The 22,127-nt window shown below is 41.3% G+C and overlaps 1 protein-coding gene across 1 annotated transcript in view; it reads right to left on the bottom strand.

Annotated features, from left to right (window-relative positions):
- The window catches only part of LOC132825070 (voltage-dependent calcium channel subunit alpha-2/delta-4-like), a 477,734-nt gene that overhangs the window by 348,600 nt on the left and 107,007 nt on the right, over positions 1-22,127 (bottom strand). The window contains exons 9-11 of the mRNA XM_060840078.1: positions 21,442-21,516; positions 11,884-11,973; positions 7,800-7,913 (exon numbers count right to left, since the gene is read on the bottom strand). Of these exons, the coding sequence (XP_060696061.1) occupies positions 7,800-7,913; positions 11,884-11,973; positions 21,442-21,516 (279 nt within the window). The remainder of the gene's footprint in view (positions 1-7,799; positions 7,914-11,883; positions 11,974-21,441; positions 21,517-22,127) is intronic.

Raw genomic sequence — 22,127 nt, 5'->3', positions numbered from 1 at the left:
AATTGTCTAGAAAGTGGACTGTAACTAAAAACTACAGCCTTGGCAATAAGTAAGGAGAACACATTTATGAAAGAGAATAATTGAAGGTAAAGTGCAGTGGGGAAATAAATGAATCAATGATTGACAAAACTTCTATTTAATATTTTCACTGCGCTCTTGGATGCAGCTTTATAGTTCTCAAACATTTTTTGAGGCATGGTGCATACATAGAGAGGTGAACACCTCATTGGCATCTTCTCTGGACATCCACCTTGGTTATCATTCCCCAACATCTCAGGTCACATTCCAATGGCAGCAACTGCCTGCATCCTCCATCCAGGGGGGTTGGCATTAGCAAAACGCTGGTCTTGGAACATCACCATGGGACTCCCTGGACTCACTTATACAGTTCCCCCTAGAATGCTGCAATTTGGAGTTCACTGACATCTTACACTGCAATGCTGCTGCCAGGCTACTTGGCACACAAGACCCACATCCATCTCATACATCAGAACAGGACACATTTAAAGGCTATTTTCTCATTTTCTTCACATGCACTTACTTTGTGCCTACTTGGATGCTCACAGCATTTCTGCCTTGCCTTACTTTTTTGGGTATTGTCGCATCATTCAGAACTTACAGGCTCACATGTTCCAGCTTACCTTATCTTGTCATGTGTGTCTGCAATGAACAATCAAGGAAATAGACATGATACTGATGCATCATTGGGTGGCACAGTAGCACAATGGTTAGCACTGCTGCACTCACAGTGCCAGAGACCTGGGTTCAATTCCCACCTCAGGCAACTGTCTGTGTGGACTTTGCATGTTCTCTCCGTGTCTGCGTGGGTTTCCTCCTGGTGCTCTGGTTTCCTCCCACAGTCCAAAAATATGCAGGTTAGGTGAATTGGCCATGCTAAGTTGCCCATAGTGTTAGGCGAAGGGGTAAATGTAGGGGAATGGGTCTGGGTGGGTTGCTCTTCGGAGGGTCGGTGTGGACTTGTTGGGCCGAAGTAATCTAATCTAATCATGACATTTGAATATCACACCTAAAAGTTTAGGTGAAGTATTCATTCAAGTCCATTCAAAGGGATATAGGTCCTTCAGGGGATGTCAGTACAGTCCATGTGAATCTCAGTCCAGAGATTTGGACATGGTCAGTTGACCACTTGGGTCAATTAGGTAGGGGAATCTGTCATTACTTCCTTGCAAGTGGGCTACATTTAGCCCTCAGTCAGGAGCTGCACATAGATCAATCATGGAATTGGGACATAAACAGTTAGGGCTTACATTCTAAGTCAGTTAAGTGTGAGCCATAATAAGTTGGGGTCCATTCATTGAAAGTCAAGAGCATAATCAGGGCTCACAGCTGCAGTGGGGAAGTTGGGAAAATGGGGTTTGGAGACAGCAGTTAGAATGCAAAGAGGACAATAGTCATGAAATGTTGTAGGGAGTAACTCAATATATCAGGGTAGGAGACATTAGAGGGCACAGGATACTACTAAAAGAGGCCTGTCTATGGTAACTCTGACATTGATGGGGCAATGAGGGATGTGATGGTGTGCGGGGAAGCAGTGTGTCATGATGCTTAGCATAACAAAACTGGAGCTCAGGAGGTAAAGTGGGGAGTTAAATGAAAGGTAGTTACTGTGGGGATAGTGAAACCTGATGAGGTTGACAAGGCAGAAAGGAACAAGGGTTTTGGGGCTCTCTTAGATTAACAGGCTGAGTTTATAACTCCATCTCAAGAGCACTGTCTTGCCTTCCATCCTTATCCAAATATTGATAAATATTGATATTGGTAATTATAATTAATCCACATCATGTCTGAAACAGGCATCATTACTGGTGATTTAAATAAGTCCACCTGCTTTCCACAATTCAGTGCAAATGCATTGCAAGGTCTCATAAGCTGCAAACAGTTTGGAGCTGCCTTCTTCACATATTGAACACTAAATATTTGTAACATGCTGTTAGGTGCAATTTTACCTTTTGTTGGTCTTATGGGTGCAGGAGCAGAAGTGTAATTGATTCTATCATATTTATAATCTTCCACTGTAGGGATATGACATGGCTAATAAAGCTGGGTTGAATATCTGTTATCAGCTGGAGCCATATCACAACAAATGACCACAGAAACTGATGAAGATCACATGCCCAGGACCAACAAGGAGCCAGTATGTGATTCCTCCTACAGATGCATTCATACTGATACTAGCTTGTCTCCTTGGTAGAATGGGCACTTGAAATTAGGTCAAACTCCCTCACCCCCGTCACCTTCGATGCGCTTTCTGCAGAGCCTGGCTCTTCACAGTAACTGCCAACATGTCCATGGAGACAGATGTACACATACCAGAGGTAGCACTGTACAGACAGCATTAGTGGACTCCTCCAATCTTAGATCCAATTTCCCAAGTGTCTTCAACAAACCTGCCTGTTGTTCCTGTGTTTGTTTGGGCACAAAGTGCTTTCCTCTCCTGCCTGGGACTGAGTCAGTGTCTGGTCTCTCATAGTTCTCTGAGTACCAGAGACCAGGGCCTTCTTCCTCAGTCAGCAGAGATGTGCCAGTGACTTGTTTACCAAAATGTGGTCCCAATGATACTCTAGCTAACGTTACTACCAAAGTGTCAGTATCTGACTGGTAGAGGATACAAGAGACAGATTTGGCAGTGCACCTTTTGAGGAATCTATGATTTCTTCCTCAGAGGTGGAGGAAGAGTTATGTCCACAGGAGTGGCATCTTCCACCTGCAAAAGACAAGAGGGGGAATAAGTTGTGCAATAGAGCCAGAGGCTTGAGCATGTAAAGAATCCAAAGTGGTGACAATCTGAGAGCAACATAGCACATCACAATGAATCTTACTTGCTTGCAGGGACTTGGAGGTTGGAATGGCCTGTGTCCCCTCCCACTAAGGAAATGATTCTCTCCTCAGAGAATGAACAGATAAATAATTGGCACCCCATCACCCATTTTGCCCCCTGCCGATCTGTGGTCACTGTTTTCTGGAATGAATCTACGCCACAGATTGAGTGAGATAAAGTGGCTGGTACAACAATTGATGTTGATACAGATGGCAAAACAGCGGCAAGGTGTCCTGAGTGAATGATTAGGAAGCATAGAGAGCATTTAGGGGTAATAGTTTGAGGGAGTAGGGCTGGTGAGAACCATTGAAGGGGGATGGAGGATACAACAGTGAGAGTGGTATACCATGAACCTTGGTGGAAGTGGGTGCAGTTGGCAGTGCTAGAGTGAATATAAGGTAACAGAGACAAGAGGAGAGTTAACTTCTTGTGGTATTGCTGTGCATTCTTCCAGATCATGGAAACAATATTGACCAAAGTGATAGCTTTGGAACAGGCAGGCAACATTTGATGCTGTGGTCTCCTCTGTGGTCCAAAGGAAAAAGAGTACTGCTCTGGTCTCTCATGCACCATGTACCAGAACTTCCAGGTCCTTGTCCATGAAATAGAGTGCCAAATTGCCTGTTAGTTGTATCCTTTCTCACATGCTGGAACTGTGAAGGGCTATGCCTGGCATGGAATATTTGAACTGATGCATATTTAGGCTTTAAAAATGGTTCTCAGCATGAATGTCAGAAAATGCATCCACTTCCACCACTGCTGAGCAAAAGAGAGTGCAAGACCGTAAGACTACTGCTGTGGAAGCATACAACCTACTTAATGAGAGAAGCAGCAGAGAACTGTGTCAGAAAGCTTGCTACAGCTCATGGAAAATATCCTCCGTGAAGTTGCCTGAAAATACATCCCAATGTTACATCCCAGACAGACCATACGTACTTTGTGCAGGTCTCTCTTATACATCTGCTGGGTATGATTGCAGAAAATATAATTCAAAGCAAATCTTAGAAATCCTGAGAAATGCTTCATATTCATATCAAGTTACAATGGTAACTTCCACACTGAAAGGCATGAAGCACAAATCCATCCGCCTAGGGAGTCCTGAAGGAAAACTAATAGTTTAGAATGGAACCATGTGGAAGCTGACCATTTTCTTGCTCCATCAGCAATACACTAAACAAGGCATCTGTCTGTTTCTGAAAATGATGGAATGAAAAGTTGCTATGGGTAGTCGCTCTCAAAAGATGACGGATAAATTCAACTGTATGGTTAGCAAAGCGCAGATGCAGAATTTGGGCAATCACAAGAAAGATGGATCGACTTATACCCACAACAACAGATGTGTACCAACATTTTGGAGTACCTAAGGTAGTTGGGGCCATGGCTAAGTTTGAAGCAATCTACTCAGCTCGTGTGCATAGTCAGATTTTGGGATTTTGAGTGCATGAGCTCCCCAGAGGTGACCAGCCCCAGGGACAGCTATGTTTGGCACCACTCAGAAGTACACTATTATACACAGAGTACATTTCAAGTGGACCTGTCATTAGCATTGGTGGAAGAGAGTTGTTTGGAGGAGATGCTAGAACATCAAGTAATACTTCCTTCCAGAAATCAAAACATCAAAGGTCGAAGCAGTCACCTACGAGATTGAGTGTTCGACAACTAACAGAGCATCATCATCGTTAGTCTCTTTAATCCTTCAAACAGAAGAACCATCTGTGCATCAGGGCACAGAAAGAGCTGCTCCCCCTACATTGAGGCCAGGACAGCTCCATGAAGAGGACAACTAAACATCAGTTTCAAGTGGAGACAAGCAAGCAGGTTCCTCTCTTATTCATGGTTTTAAAGGAAACACCACATAAAAGTGGTTAAGTAAGACTGTGTGTGTGTGTGAGGGGGGAGCAGCTGAGCACTGTGCAGTGCAGGGTGCCTCCTAATTGGTTGTGGTACCAAACTGTATCTTCAGAAAGCCAATGGCGTGCTCTATGGTGGTCTTTATGAGCAGATGACTTCAACTGTAGCACCTCCACCTCAGGGTCATGTGAAGGGGTGAGTAGTGATCTCTTCACAGTTCATTCATTGATTTCAGGAGATGGAATGGAGAGTTGCAGTATATGCATACCCATAGGAAATTTAATAGTTGCAGGGATGGAAGGTTGGAATACAAATCCTTCCTGTTGATGATTCCCATTAGACGGTCAGGCATGACTTGATGGCCAGTTTGACACAATTGATTGATGCCCTGCAGCTGAGGAAATCTCAATAGAGGTAAAATTCACTTCCTTTATGCCAATTAGGTTATAACAGTTTAATATTGTATGTAGTGTCGAGTTCTTGCATATAAAGCATCAGTGACCTGCAAGCTGCCACAATGATCCCCCCACTGATCACTGGAAGGAGATGGAGGCAAACAAGCTGAACACAATAGCTTGTATGACTAATGGCATGGCACAATGAGCTGTGCTCAGAGGTGCAATTTCATCTGTCACAAAGATGAAAATTTCAAGAACCAATTGCATTTATAGGTGCAGCTTCCTACAATACTGATTCTCTGACGTGTCCAGGTAGTTCGGGGAGGCTATGACCTCTGTTGCCTTCTGACCATTGTACCTCTCCTCTGAACTTCTTATCTCCAGGGATTGGACTCTGTGCGCTTGAGAATGTTGTTCCTCAAAGCCACTCAAACCAAGATTGAAGAGTTGCATTCCAATTATCTGCTGCTGTCTTCATTATGTGTTCAGCTGTCTTCCTAATACTATTTGGAAATCTAACCCCCAAGTGTCCCTCCAACAGCAGCACACCATACAGACCTGCATGTCAAAACTTCAGTGTTCCTCTCGGCCACACTCTCTACATCGGTCCACTTATGTTGATGGTATGGTATCCCCTAATGTTATTCTCAATCTACATATAGCATGTCCCTGATGCACCCCATTAAAATAATAAAAAAACCCAGCCCATAACAAGTCAGCAATGAGTTTGTTAATATTAATTGTCCTCATGTCTTAACTGGGCAGGTTACCAGTTCCGACCTTTCCTCTCATGAGAAATATCATGGTGATACAAACTGGTACACTGGCCAGCAATGCCATTATTAATGCCTGCCAGCCTCACTCCTTTCTCCATCGGGACTTAAAAATTTGATGCTAACATCTCCTCTCAAATTCTTTGTCCCAGGAATCTGGAGACACTGACATTAGTTCATTAAGAAAATAGCCCTCATTCTCCCCAAATCTTTTCTTCTTTCTTTTCTCTCATTAGAGCACTGGCCTGTTCACACACGAGGAATAGTACATTTTGGGTTGTACTTTCTTGTCTTGTTTATTCCTGAAGAACAGTCATTTCTAAGTAAACTATGAAATTCATCTCTCTGTGTATCACTTCAATATCACTTGCATTCCAAGCTTTTCTCATCAGACACTATATTTGACATCCATTTGAACAGGATAATGTGACCATGTAAAAGCACATCCAACTCATTGTATTTCACAGTATAAGCTGCATATCATCTGACATAGTACTGGCATATCTTGTGTTTAAAACTAGTTAATAGTCTTAAAGAAATATTGAGGATTGGTAAATGTGAAATTCTGGTGGACATGTAGTAAAATAAAATGATATGTTATACAAAATATTAATTTAAAATATCATTGACAGGACATATATCATGAACTTAGAGAGAAAAAAAAGACATTGCAAAGCATACGTAATTAGATATAGCAGCAAACAAAGGTTGTATTTGTGAAGAACAAGCTGATTGAATGGAGACACAAAGTCAGCAATACATGGGAGATGACACGTGTCTCAGTCTCTGGGACAGAAAAATATTGGTTTTAAGTACAGAGAAAAATTGCCACAAGGGAAGGAATCCTTGCCTTCTCTCTCTTTCTCCGAAATCCCTCTCACCAATTTTGAGAGTTGAAAACTCACAGGAAAGCCTCATTACTGCAAGTGGAGAATTCTTAAAGGAGAATGTTGAATTTACAACACTGTTTATATAAAAAAAACAAGAATTCAGTCAGTCATAATTGAGCCAGGAAAAAAATCCCAATGTCAACTTGTGTGTGGAAAGTGACTTTGGATAATATTCAAGTATTCTTTTTAAATGAATCTGCAGAGTTTTAAGAGAGTGCAGGGGAGAGCGCATGCAGGAGCAGGTGTGCGGAGTCACGTGCAGATGTGGAAACATGTGAACGTCAGGGGCACGTCAGGCATAGATGTATATATGAATTTGAGGGTATGTACATGGGTATGAGTGGGGAGGGTTTGTGCACCACACAAGTGTGTGTGTGTGTGTGTGTGTGTGTGTGTGTGTGTGTGTGTGTGTGTGTGTGTGTGTGTGTGTGTGTATTTGTGTTTCGCATGTGTGAGTAGACAAATCTGCAGATTTTAAATTTTTTAAATTTTTGTTCGCATATTTGCTTAAGTCAGTCTTTTTTGCAATTACCTAGTTATTAATTTATGAATTAAGGAACCTGGCTGACTGGTTTCTTATAACAAGCTACATCTAATCTAATACAATAGATACATTATCTTCTTTCTAAAATTTCAAGCATATTGCAGTCAATGGAAGAGTCAGAGATGGAAAGGGATCGATCCATTCTTTCGAATGTGGAGTCAACGAATCTGGCTGACTGGTTTCTGATACCGAGCTACGTAGTTTAATATACAATAGGTATATTACCTTCATTTTAAAATTTCAAGCATGAAAAGGAATCAACCTATTCTTTCTAATGTGGACATAAAAATGTGAAAAGTTGTCTTCCAAATGGACAGAAACATTTACTAGCAATAATGGCAATTTTTCTTGCCTCCACCATTGGAAAGGAATAAACAATCTTGTGCTACTTCTATACCTTCACAATAGTGTTGACATGTATAAAGGCTCCACTGACTTCTGTAGTTGATTTGCTATGTTTGTCTTTCAATGAGTATAGCACAGACCATTCCAATATGCACATACCTTACAATCAGGCCAATTGTATTGTTCAAATACAGATTCATAATCCTCAACTGCACCATCTGTAATCAGCATGATGGCTTGGTTACACAGGCTGCCTTGTCCTGTCTCATTAAACTAACAGAAGAAATGTAGATTTCAGTAGCAGCATCAAGAACTAAAGAGAGTCAAAGTTCAAAAATCAATAATGACTACACAATATAAACAAACTTTGTTTTCAGAAAAGAATAAACAATTTCAGAATAACTGTACAGTGTAAATTAATTCTGCATCAGGAAAATAATAATCATTCCAATTAGTTGTACAACTTAACACTAGCAGACACCATATCAGCAATTTATCACAGAGTCAGCTATCAAAGGAAAATGTCACATTAATGCTGTACATGTCCTGCTAGAGGGTAGATGTACAGATTTTCATGCAGGGAATGATATTGAGTTTCCACCAGAGCATAGCAACTATAAAGTAGCTGTTTGAAATGTGGGGCAGGCTAGTGATTGTATTACATATCACTTTGTAGCCCCCAGGATAGGGGTTTTACTTGGGTCCCACCAAAGTCTCAAACAAAATTAGCAACTTAACTGAAAAGAGGTGAGTGGGGAGTCTGATTACGGCTGCACCAGGATATCACCCTAGCCCCACAAGGGTTCGCACAGCAAATTAGACTTGGAACTTGGTAAGGTTAGTTTTGTGCAGGCGATGAAGAGAGTTGGCACTCAGACACTGAATATGGTTATTATCCTGGCTTTTCCAAATCATGGGGGGCAGAGAGTAAAGGCACAGCTGCCAATCGCAACAAAGTAGCCACCTGTCCAAATTAAATGCTTCAACTATCATTACTGCTGGACAGATTCTGCATGCGGTGATAAAGAGAGGCAATACACTCTATGGAAACGGTGAAGCTCCTGGGCCTCAAGAGGGCACAGGAGAGAAAAAAAGGGAAATGAAAGCTGTTCCCTCTACACAAGATCTTCCGCCAAAGATGAAGCTATCTTGAGGTGACTGAGACTGAGTGTCTCGGGAGACTGTGATTCTCCAGGTAGATGGTTACAGAGATCTATCGCTTCTTCACTGAAGAATTTGCATTTCACAGCACTATTCGTCAAGTCCAGTCAATAGCCTTCAAAGTGCAGTGTTGAACTTCTTCCTTACTGGTTCGTTACAAGGATCAGCTGCAAACCTTTGTGGCATCCTGCAAATGGCTACACACCACAGTGTCGAGCTGCTTGCTGATGGCCTTTGTACCAGAACATTCCTTGCCGGACAGTCAGAGTTCCTTGAAGGAAGAGTGGGAAGTGGATTTCTCAGCCATCCCACCTAACTCCTGCCTCCTCCAATTGCAGAGTATCATTCATTGTATCCATGTGACCAAGGCATCTAGGGATTGAAAAGTGAGTTCATCAACAATAAGGGCTTCTGCTCCTTCAATCCAAAATGTCTGTGAGCGCAAGGAGCATTTCCTCTACAAATGGTCATTTTCTTTGCAGCTGCCATGAAGCCTTCATCTTCTACTGGTCCATACTATCTCAGAATTCCCCTCAAATTCTAAAAGCTTGTTGATGGATACCAGGGCTGTTGGATACCCCTTGAAAATATAGCAAAGCATCACTCTACATGCATCCCAGGCAGAGGCACAAAGATAACATATACAATGCTACCTGTTCAATTGAAAAAAAATCAAACAGCATTTGACTCCAAAAGATGAAAGTCTGGACCAGACAGTATTGCTGTCCAACACACTTCCTGCCAGAATCTTTGGGATTGTTGTGGTCTGATGCACTCCATAGAGCATTGCCCTGCAAACAGCAGTGGGTTTTGAGCATAGTGAGGTCTTGGAGGAGATAATTATTGAGGGCAGAGCATGAGCTGGTGATAAGAAAGGAGAAAGAATTAATGATAGAGGGAGATGAAGTTGGACTGAGAGGCACAACAAGATGAATTCCACCTGCCACCAGCCAGATGAGGACTTCCTTCCTCTCATGGCCCCAATATTAGACTCAATTCAGTATCAATGAAATGAGAAGAAGCACTCCAGTAATAGGTCTCTAACTTTTCTGCTACATTTCTGGTGCTTTTATAACTTTGGCACAATCAGCAGATTTCTCCCTTCGGACAATCAACAACCTCAGTCACAGCTGCCATGGGGAGTCTAAATTAGTCCCACACACTATCCAGCCCACTTCTGTTCTTGCCAACAGTGGCTCGAAGTGGGCAGAAAGCTCATCTACACTGGAATTAAAAATTCACCTTGTTGAAAATCTTGACTTGGAAATCAGCAGATTCCCCAACCCCTATAGGCAAATTTCTAATGTGACAGACTCAGCTCCTCTTTTCCGTCTATATGGCAAAAATTTAGCCCTGGAATTAAAGAAACCACAACAAGCACAATAAAATGGATATAGTCAAAAAGGATAATTGTGTTTATGTTACAGTTCAGGATCCTGACCTTCAGTGTAATGGTGACTCAGGATGGTAAAGGTTCACTCATAGATTGTGTTTATATCAGACCATGGGAAGAATAATCCAAAAATCTTTCTTCAGGAAGCAATGGCTTTTTACACTGAGTGGATCTGTATAATTTGTTGACTTCAGTGTGCTGCTGAAGGCCACTTCCTGTGTCTCTTGTTCCATTTGAGTACCCCTCCTCTGTTTCTGCTGATTCATTTCTTTCAGATCTTCGATGCCGAAAAGATTCAATGAACTTTACAAAGAAACATCGATGAAATGAGTGAAGCTGACTGGTTTGCTAGACATTATAGACTGGAGTAGGGAGTTTACAAAAAAATAGGTTTTCCAATCCAAATTAAAACTAAGCAAACATAAGTTTTAACATTTAAAGGAGCCAAACATATATCAAGCAAAGTACAGATGCAATCTGGTTGTGCTGTGCTGGTTATAAGACACATGAAAAGTTTCCTGTGTACAATGCACTGGCAGGCCTACCTCTGTTTGACTTTTTTTATACTGCACCAAAAAACCATTGCATACGATGACACAATGGTCCACAATTTCATAAACGTGTCCATGTGTCACAATGCTGGTCTTTTCCAGGGTTACTATGCCCTTGAGTTTTTTTTTCCCACAGAGGGGATAATTAGCCAGGCTCTAACTAGGTTGGGTTTGAACTGTTTATTCGGGACCTTTTTGTTTACCCCCTAACAGATAATGCCTCCAGCTTGAGGCTTTCATGTCTTAAAAATAAGGTAATAAAAGGGGAGTGGCCAGTTCACTGTGTAGCTAGCCTTTGTTTAGATTAGAGTTTTGATTCAGTTCAACAGCAGTGTGTGTGAAGAAAGGCTGCTGGGACAAATCCAGCCAGGTACTCGTTCTCTTTATCTTCAATCCTGTAAGCCCTGGTTTGTTTCATTTATACTCATTAAGTTAGGGCGTGTGTTTATTGGGGCTGTTGCAAGTATTTCCAGAACAGCATCATTCAGTTGGGATAGTCTGTTGGGTTTTTGGATAGGATACGTTATACGGTATTCTATTTTCTGTTCTTGGTGTTTCATTCCATAATATTGGAAATAAGTTCTGTTGTTTAAAACTTGACAGTCAGATCAGTTAATTTACTCTGGGAATATCCACTGTACATTTACCTAAAACAAATAGCAAAGTTACGATCTGGGTTACCTGCTTAAAAATGTTTTGAGGAGTCAGGACTGGTTCATAACACCCTTGAACTCATTCAATTCCATATAATAGGAAAACAAGTACTTGACTCAAAGTCCAGATATTCTACCCTCTTTGTTATAACTGTATCTGTGCAATTAGTAGAAAAATCATAATTCCAACCCCTTTGTACAGCATTTCCCAAAACTAACATTGGAAATGAAGGTAACAAGTAACTAAAAATATGAGTGGGATAAGATAGGTTGCCTGGGAGCATTGGAAAACAAAGTACCTGAGAACACCATTCAACATTTTAAATCTTTCAGACCTTTTAAAGCTTGTACCACCTCTAACTGTTCCAAAATCACCAAATATCAAAGTAAAAGCTTTTTAACTCACATTATGCAGAGATTCAACAGAACACAACTGCCCATTAATCCCAGTCAATTATTGAAAAAAGCACTAAAAATATGCAAACCTTATTCAAGACTGTGAAGGCCTCGATGAGTGCTTTAGTTACAACTCCTGTTCCTTTGGCATTAAGTTTATCAACCAGCAGCTTGAAATGCTGAAGAGGAATATAAAACAACAGAAAGAAGCAAATATTCAGTGCAACATGAAAATTCATGAAAAACATCAATAATATTGTCTACAATAGGATCTTAACAGCTTGATAAGTTGAGCTAATGAGTAACTGAACCATACCCAATAGTGCAAATCTCCCATGGCACTGCGTTCATGGCATCAATTATCATGCAGTATTATCGCAGATGAATTTACAAATGTTGGTCTTTACAAAATGTCTCCTTTAGCTGAAAGTGAAACAACTTTCCGTGAAGGGTGTTAGTGAGGACAGATGCAACACCTCTGCTTGGAAATAAGACTATTTCTAGATGCCAAGAGGCTGATACTCAAACAGAAACCTATTCAAATCAAGTGAAAGTTTTTCACACTTTCTACAATGACTCAATGTATTAAACAGTTTGTGAAGAGGTTAACTGGCATCACAAAATGAGCTTCGCCCATCAGGAGATAACCAACGGTCCCTGGGAGGAGCTAACCAGTGTGTTGTCGTATTCCAGTTGGTCAAATATCTCTAAGCTGTGCAACAGAATGTTTCAGTAGCAGTAATATGTACTTTTTAGTTTGGATGTCTCACAGAAACTTAGAATAAGTAATTTAGTATTAGTGTAATGTTCAATAAAGCTATTCCCCATCTTCAAGTGGGCATCTTTCCCCATTCAATATCAGTAATTTAGACAAACATCAAGATGTACGTTCAGTGGCAGTGAATGTTCCTAGACAGCCCATCCTATCACGTTCATATTTTTAGATACTTGTTATCTTCACTTCCAATGTTGAATTTAGGAAATGCTGTAAAAAGGGGTTGAAATTATTATTTTTCTACTAATTGCACAGTTACAGTTGTAACAAAGAGGGTAGAATATCTGGAGTTTGAGTCAAGTACTTGTTTTCCTATTATATGGAATTGAATGAGTTCAAGGGTGTTATGGACCAGTCTTGACCACGCAAAACATTTTTATGCAGGTAGCCCAGACCATAACTTTGCTATATGTTTTAGATATGTGTACAGTGGATATTCCCAGATTAAGAGATTGTGAAGAGGCAAAAATGGCCTTTGCAATGATATGTACTTCTTGTCAGATGTGGGAGTTTAAAGAGAGTTTAAGGGTTACTGCGGATTATATCTGCCATAAATGCTATTGGATGCGAATCTTATCAGATTGAGTGGATCGGTTGGAGAAACAAATAGAAACGATGAGGAATTTGCAACAGCAACAGTGTGTGATGGATAGCAGTTATAGGAAGGGGGGAAAGTCTCAGATACAGTCACATAGATGAGTTAACTCCAGGAAGGGTAAGACAGGTAGGCACCTAGGGTAGGAGTCTTTTGTGGATATACCTATTTCAAACAGGTATGCTGTTTTGGAAAATGTAGGGGGTGATGAATTCTCAGGGGAGCATAGCATGAACAGCCAAGTTTCTGGTATTGAGACTGGCTCGAATGCAATGAGGGGTACGTCAGCGTCCAAGAGATCAATTGTGTTCGGGGATTCTGTAGTCCGTGGTACAGACAGACGTTTCTATGGCCAGCAGAGAAAAAGCAGAATGTTGTGTTGTTTCCCTGATGCCAGGATCAAGAATGTCTCAGAGAAGGTGCAGAATGTTCTCATGGGGGAGAGGGGCCAGCAAGAGGTCATTGTCCACATTGGAACAAACGATATAGGAAGGGAAAAGGTTGAGATTCTGAAGAGAGATTACAGAGAGTTAGGCAGAAATTTAAAAAGGAGGCCCTCAAGGGTAGTAATATCTGGATTACTCCCAGTGCTACGAGCTAGTGAGGGCAGAAATAGGAAGATAAAGCAGATGAATGCATGGCTGATGAGCTGGTGTATGGGAGAAGGATTCACACTTTAGGATTATTGGAATCTCTTTTGGGATAGAAGTAACCTGTACAAGAAGGACAGATTGCACCTAAATTGGAAGGGGACTAATATACTGGCAGGGAGATTTGCTAGAACTGCTTGGGAGGATTTAAACTAGTAAGGCAGGGGAGGGGGGAGGTTGGGGGGCGGGGGGTGGACCCAGGGACGTAGTGAGGAAAAAGATCAATCTGAGACTGGTACAGTTGAGAACAGAAGTGAGTCAAACAGTCAGGGCAGGCAGGGACAAGGTAGGACTAATAAATTAAACTGCATTTATTTCAATGCAAGGGGCCTAACAGGGAAGGCAGATGAACTCAGGGCATAGTTAGGAACATGGGACTGGGATATTATAGCAATTACAGAAACATGGCTCAGGGATGGGCAGGACTGGCAGCTTAATGTTCCAGGATACAAATGCTACAGGAAGGATAGAAAGGGAGGCAAGAGAGGAGGGGGAGTGGCATTTTTGATAAGGGATAGCATTACAGCTGTGCTGAGGGAGGATATTCCTGGAAATACATCCAGGGAAGTTATTTGGGTGGAACTGAGAAATAAGAAAGGGATGATCACCTTATTGGGATTGTATTATAGACCCCCTAATAGTCAGAGGGAAATTGAGAAACAAACTTGCAAGGAGATCTCAGCTATCTGTAAGAATAATAGGGTAGTTATGGTAGGGGATTTGAACTTTCCAAACATCGACTGGGTCTGTCATAGTGTTATAGGTTTAGATGGAGAGGAATTTCTTAAAGTGCGTACAAGACAATTTTCTGATGTGAATGTACCTCCTAGAGAAGGTGCAAAACTTGACCTACTCTTGGGAAATAAGGCAGGGCAGGTGACTGAGGTGTCAGTGGGGGAGCACTTTGGGGCCAGAGACCATAATTATATTAGATTTAAAATAATGCTGGAAAAGGATAGACCAGATCTAAAAGTTGAAGTTCTAAATTGGAGAAAGGCCAATTTTGATGGTATTAAGCAAGAACTTTCGAAAACTGATTGGAGGCAGATGTCCGCAAGTACAGGGACGGCTGGGAAATGGGAAGCCTTCAGAAATGAGATAACAAGAATTCAGAGAAAGTATATTCCTGTCAGGGTGAAAGGGAAGGCTGGTAGGTATAGGGAATGCTAGATGACTAAAGAAATTGAGGGTTTGCTTAAGAAAAAGAAGGAAGCATACGTCAGGTATAGACAGGATAGATCGAGTGAATCTTTAGAAGAGTATAAAGGAAGTAGGAGTATACTTAAGAGGGAAATCAGGAGGGCAAAAAGGGGACATTAGATAGCTTTGGCAAATAGAACTAAGGAGAATCCAAAGGGTTTTTACAAATAGATTAAAGACAAATGGGTAACTAGGGAGAGAATAGGGTCCCTCAAAGATCAGCAAGGCGGCCTTTGTGTGGAGCCACAGAAAATGGGGGAGATACTAAATGAATATTTTTTTTAAGATTCCTTACAGTGTGGAAACAGGCCCCTCGGCCCAACAAGTCCACACCGACCCGCCGAAGCGCAAACCACCCATTCCCCTACATTTACCCCTTTACCTAACACTACGGGCAATTTAGCATGGCCAATCCACCTGACCAGCACATCTTTGGACTGTGAGAGGAAACCGGAGCATCCGGAGGAAACCCACGCAGACACAGGGAGAATGTGCAAACTCCACACAGTCAGTCGCCTGAGTCGGGAATTGAACCCGGGTCTCTGGCACTGTGAGGCAGCAGTGCTAACCACCGTGCCACCATGCCACCCACATTTTGCATCAGTATTTACTGTGGAAAATGATATGGAAGATATAGACTGTCGGGAAATAAATGGTGACATTTTGCAAAATATCCAGATTACAGAGGAGGAAGTGCTGAATGTCTTGAAATGGTTAAAGGTGGATAAGTCCGCAGGACCTGATCAGGTGTACCTGAGAACTCTGTGGGAAGCTAGAGAAGTGATTGCTGGGCCTCTTGCTGAGATACTTGTATCATCGACAGTCATAGGTGAGGTGCCGGTAGACTGGAGGTTGGCAAACGTGGTGCCACTGCTTAAGAAGGGCGGTAAAGACAAGCCAGGGAACTATAGACCGGTAAGCCTGACCTCAATGGTGGGCAAGTTGTTGGAGGGAATCCTGAGGGACAGGATGTACGTGTATTTGGAAAGGCAAGGACTGATTAAGGATAGTCAACATGGCTTTGTGCATGAGAAATCTTGTCTCACAAACTTGATTGAGTTTTTTGAAGAAGTAACAAAGAAAATTGATGAGGGCAGAGCCATAGATGTGATCTATATGGACTTCAGTAAGGCGTTTGACAAGGTTCCCCATGGGAAACTGATTAGCAAGGTTAGATCTCATGAAATACAGGGAGAACTAGCCATGTGGATACACAACTGGCTCAAAGTTGGGAGACAGAGGGTAGCGGTGGAGGGTTGTTTTTCAGACTGGAGGCCTGTGATCAGTGGAGTGCCACAAGGATCAGTGCTGGGTCCTCTACTTTTTGTCATTTACAGAAATGAATTGGATGCGAGCATAAGAGGTACAGTTAGTAAGTTTGCAGATGACACCAAAATTGGAAGTGTAGTGGACAGCGAAGAGGGTTACCTCAGATTAAAACAGGATCTTGACCAGATGGGCCAATGGGCTGAGAAGTGGCAGATGGAGTTTAATTCAGATAAATGCGAGGTGCTGCATTTTGGAAAAGCAAATTTTAACATGACTTATAGACTTAATGGTAAGGTCCTAGGGAGTGTTGGAGACCTTGGAGTTGTTAGGACGGGGCTACCGTCCCCGTGTTCGTTTGAAGGAGAGAGACACAGGATCTGATTCAAAATATAAGCTGATTTAATGAGAGAGACGTACACAGGACATGCAGTGAGATATTTACTCTTCACTGGAGAAGGCGCGTTCTGAAATCTTTCCAAAAACCCCTGCTTGATATATTGTTTGCTAAGCTAACGCTACGTAATCACTCACACACGTGATCTCTCACAGACAAAGGCTTCCTGTGAATAGTCCTCGGCCTTGGCAGGTATCCACGAGATGGTCTGTCTTGTAAACAAGGTCTCCGAGTAAAGGCTGCCATTGTATTGGTCTGACCTTGGTAGTCCAGCTGCACAGGCAGTTTCAGTAAACAGTCCAAACAGCAGCTCCGCAGCGCCCCCCGATTTCCCAAGCAGCAACTACAGGTCTACCCTCCCTAGGGGTATAGATATATATCCCAACAGAGTGCAGGTTTATAACTCCTTGGAGTCGCAGGTAGATAGGACAGTGAAGAAGGCGTTTGGTATGCTTTCCTTTATTGGTCAGAGTATTGAGTACAGGAAAGGGCTTATGCCCGAAACATTGATTCTCCTGCTCCTCGGATGCTGCCTGGTCTGCTGTGTTTTTTCAGCACACATTTTTCAACTCTGGTCTCCAGCATCTGCCGTCCTCACTTTCTCCCAGGAGTTGGGAGGACATGTTGCAGCTGTACAGGACATTGGTTAGGCCACTGTTGGAATATTGCATGCAATTCTGGTCTCCTTCTTAGCGGAAAGATGTTGTGAAACTTGAAAGGGTTCAGAAAAGATTTACAAGGATGTTGCCAAGGTTGGAGGATTTGAGCTATAGGGAGAGGCTGAACAGGCTGGGGCTGTTTTCCCTGGAATGAGAGAGGCTGAGGGGTGACCTTACAGATGTTTACAAAATTATAAGGGGCATGGATAGGATAAATAGACAAAGTCGGGGAGTCCAGAACTAAAGGGCATAGGTTTAGAGTGAGAGAGGAAAGATTTCAAAGAGACCTGTGGGGCAGCTTTTTCATGCAGAGGGTGGTACATGAATGGAATGAGCTGCCAGAGGAGAGTGGTGGAGGCATTTGGATGGGTATACGAATAGGAAGGGTTTGTAGGGATATGGGCCGGGTGCTGGCAGGTGGGACTAGATTGGGTTGGGATATCTGGACAGCATGGACAGGTTGGACCAAAGGGTCTGTTTCCATGCTGTATATCTCTATGACTCGATGACTTCAAATTAACTGGTCCGACTGCCAAGTTTTAAACAAACAGAATTTATTTCCAATATTATGGAATGAAACACAAAGTATCCCAGATGGTTCAGGTGGACGTTATATCCACAACATTATAGCAATTTACAGTAAAGAGGACCTTTTTTTGAGGTTCAGAGAGAGAGGGAGAGAGGGAGAGAGAGAGACAGACAGACAGAGAGAGGCAAATACTGCAAATACTACAAGCAGGAAGAGTTTAAGAATTTGTTTACTGTTTAAAAGGAAGGAAACAGAACAAATTGGATTTTTGGAGATTTAAAAAACAAAGTGTCAGTGAGGAAGGCCTTGTTGATGGAAATGGGGTCTGAGAGACTCAAGCTGAGTGGAATGATTTTTGTAGGAGAGGAAAGGTTTCAAATTAATGCGATGGGGACAATTAAGCCTGCTAGAGAGCAGAGAGTAACACTGGACTTGATCTCTTAATACTACACCTCAGACGAGAGTGCTAAGCCTAGAGAAAGGATTATACAGCATATCTTAATTGCATTTGGTAGTTTGTGTGAAAGCACTTCTCTTCAGTTCAGTGTATTATTTGTCTATTAACTGAAGTTTGATCATACTGATTTTCGCTTGTTAATTACAATGTAACAGAGACCGGGCTGGAAGCAGGGCAGGAGTGAATGTTAAATATTCCTGGATAGGAGCATCGGAGGCTGAGGGGTGACCTTATAGAAGTTTACAAAATTATAAGGGGCATAGATAGGATAAATAGGCAAAGTCTTTTTCCTGGGGTCGGGAAGTCCAGATACTAGACGGCATAGGTTTAGGGTGAGAGGGGAAAGATATAAAAGAGACCTACGGGGCAACTGTTTCACACAGAGGTTGATATGTGTATGGAATGAGCTGCCAGAGGAAGTGGTGGAGGCTGGTACAATTGCAACATTTAGGAGTCGTTTGGATGGGTATATGAATAGGAAGGGTTTGGAGGGATATGGGCTGGGTGCTGCCAGGTGGGACTAGATTGGACTGGGATATCTGGTCAGCATGGACAGGTTGGACTGAAGGGTCTGTTTCCATGGCTGTTTACATCTTTATAACTCTATGACCCTAAGAAAACGAGGAGGAGCGGTATCATTGATGAAGGATAGCACTGTAGTGCTGGAGAAAGAGAATTTCCTAGAGAATTCTAGATGGCGTTGAAGATAAGGAATAAAAGAGGACCAAATATGTTTCTCAGTGTAGCCTTCGGGCCACCACCTAATGAGAAGAATGTGCAGGAACAAATAAAATTACAAAAAGGTGTAAATATTATAAAGTGTTTTTAATAGAGGAATGTAATTATCCAAATGTGATGTGAGAAAAAACCTTATCACATAGTAAGGATTGTTAGGCTTGAGAATGCACCACTTGAAATGCAGTGAAGGCAGCTTCAATCATGGTATTCAAAAGGGCATTAGATAAATATTTGAATAGAAACAATAGGTTAGTGGGAAAAGGCAGAGGAATGGTACTAAACATCATTTTCATAGGAAGAGTTAGTGTTGACATTATGGGTTGAATGGTCTTCTTCTGCACCATTACAACTAAGCATATGTGGCTTTGCTCTATTACCATAGCCTTGTAGTTTTTCTCCTCAAGCATTCTCTTCTAAATGTCACTCAAAAATCTGCAAGTACCACTATTTCAGGCAGCACATTCAAGATCATAACATTCTACTCTGGAAGAAAATGTCTCTTCATTTTACTTCTGTTCTTCATGGTTTTAATTGCTCTATCAAATCTCGTCTCAAATTTCGCTGCTGCAAGGAGACCACCTCAGTATCTCCAGTCTCTGTACAAAGCTGAAGTCCGTCATCACTGGTACCAAACTAATAAATCGTTTCAGCACCACCCTTTCTTCGACTATGTCATCCCATTTTATAATGTGGTACCCAAGTTGAACAAATACTTCAGCCTAATCAGTTGTTTTTAAGTTTTGTTTTATTATAACATCCCTGTTTTTGTACTACATACTTCTCTGTACTTTCCACATTAGCTGTATTATGAATTTTACATTGATCATAAACCTCAGCATTCTGCCTTATTTTATCTTCATAGCTATATATTTTTTAATGTATGTTTGGCAATCCCAGGAGATCTGACACTGGATGTCCTTCCTCTCTCCTTCATGGCAACATATCTACTCTGTCTGAGCAAAGTCTTCTTTGGAAGCTTTCTATTGTTCAGTTAGTGTTTTGCCTATTCCATGTCATTTTTCTTTTGTTTTAATTTATTTATAAGTTACAGAATAATTTGAAGCAAAATAATAGCTGCCTGGTGGTAATGGAATTTAATCTGGTTCACCATGACTTGCTAATGGATCTTGATATAGTTAACTGGAGGAAAGATAAATGTTAGTATAGCTTGCAGAACAAATTAAAATACGTAGGTTAGCATTTAAGTTAAAGAACACAAAATAAATGGTGAAAGAGATGCAAAGAAAAGGTTGGAATTAATTCTTCGAAGAAATTTGTTTGGCATAGAATTCTGATAATCAATAACAAACAAATCCTCAATAAAACTGCCATTATGCAAGTCCTGCTGTGAATGCCATCAGGAGTCTTTGATGCGTGGACACATTGGCAGAAGGCATTTGGACCATCAGGAGATATCAGCTGCACAAAAGCTACACCAAAATAGAAAGGAAGCTAAGTGTAAAATCACACAATGCCAGGTTATTGCCAACGTGTTCACTTGGAGGCACTAGCTTTCGAAGCGCTGCTTCTTCATCAACTAGTCTGACTCAAGATTGGGATATAGAGAGACGTTAATCTTACACTTTTAATGCATTGTCTGAGCTGAGATGGCACCTTTTGTTATAAAACCTGAGGTTATCTTGAGAATGTGACGTAAAAGAAGTTCTGGGATTTACATATTAAAGAAGCGAAACTTGCAAACCTATTCTAAAAGATGAAAGATTTAATCTAGGCTTGTTCAATATATAATTTCAGCTGCATGACACTGTAATCTTTTGCTATAAATTCTGTTTTATGATCCTGCTTCACAACCACCTGATGAAGAAGCAGCACTTCAAAAGCTAGTGCCTTCACATAAACCTGTTGGACTATAACTTGGTGTTTTGTGATTTTTAACTTTGTCCACCCTAGTCCAATACCGGCTCCTCGAAATCAAAGAAAACTAAATAATTTAACAGATAATCTATGTATTCCATTTGAAGTAAGCTAATCTTTGACTCATAATTTCATTATAAAGTATCTTCCATTCCTGGAACTCAATACTGTGCATACACAAAATATAAAGTTTTAGAACCATTGATTAGATTGCAGTACACAAATTTGGCCTATTCTGGTATAACACTCAAACTTCTTTCCTATTTAAAACTCACTTCAAATTACATTATTCTATTTTGGAACCATACAAATCCCAGCTTTTATCTTTCATCTGGATATCCATTATTCTACCTAAGAATATCAGTTTTCTCCACCAGTACTGAATTAGATTCTAGCTTGTAACTCATTTAAAATATCCTTTAATCAACCAATAAAGTTTCAGCAAATTCTTCATGAAATGTTCAGCAACAAGGTTTAATATTTGTAACATCTCACGTGACACCCACCTCTCGATTGTCTCTGTCAGCTTGCACGAGTGTTCCTTCGAAGCAGGGCTCGACATAGTGGATGTAATCACTATACTAGCAGAAATACAGAGTAGAACTCGCTATTAGATAGGCATTCACATTGTACTCATTCATTATTGAACGGATTCCAGGTATTGGTAGGACATACACAGGGTTTTGTCAGTGCTGGTTGCAGTGGTTTTGGAATGAAGAATACGGGTTACCTTAGTTACATTCTATAGAGGGTTCATATCACAAGTGCTTTATCAAATTTCTTAGTTACCATTCACTCACAATGTTTGCAAATACTGCTTTTCCATTGGCTAGGCAATATTAAATAATTGGCCCATACAAGCAACATGCTCAATTACTATCCGTTGATCCTCCATTCACGCCCAACATTTCACAAGATACAAACACAAGCCAAAGTTTTATGATAAGTCTCCAACACATTTTGAGGAGTAAGGGTGTAAAACTTGGTGAGGTGGCTAGGGATATTGTGCGTGTCCAAATCATGTCCAATTGAGGTCTTTTCCTGGTATTTTATCCATGATGTGGAGGTGTTGGTATTGGACTGGGAGAGACAAAGTTAAAAATCACACAATACCAGGTTATAGTCCAACAAGTTTATTTGGAAGTACAAGCTTTCAGAGCACTGCTCCTTCAGGTAGCGTGTGGGGGAGGAT

The sequence above is a fragment of the Hemiscyllium ocellatum genome, chromosome 19 (assembly GCF_020745735.1).
Source record: "Hemiscyllium ocellatum isolate sHemOce1 chromosome 19, sHemOce1.pat.X.cur, whole genome shotgun sequence".
Taxonomy (NCBI): Eukaryota; Metazoa; Chordata; class Chondrichthyes; order Orectolobiformes; family Hemiscylliidae; genus Hemiscyllium; species Hemiscyllium ocellatum.
The sequence above is the reverse complement of the archived record's forward strand: the minus strand, read 5'-3'. Positions and strand labels throughout refer to the sequence as shown.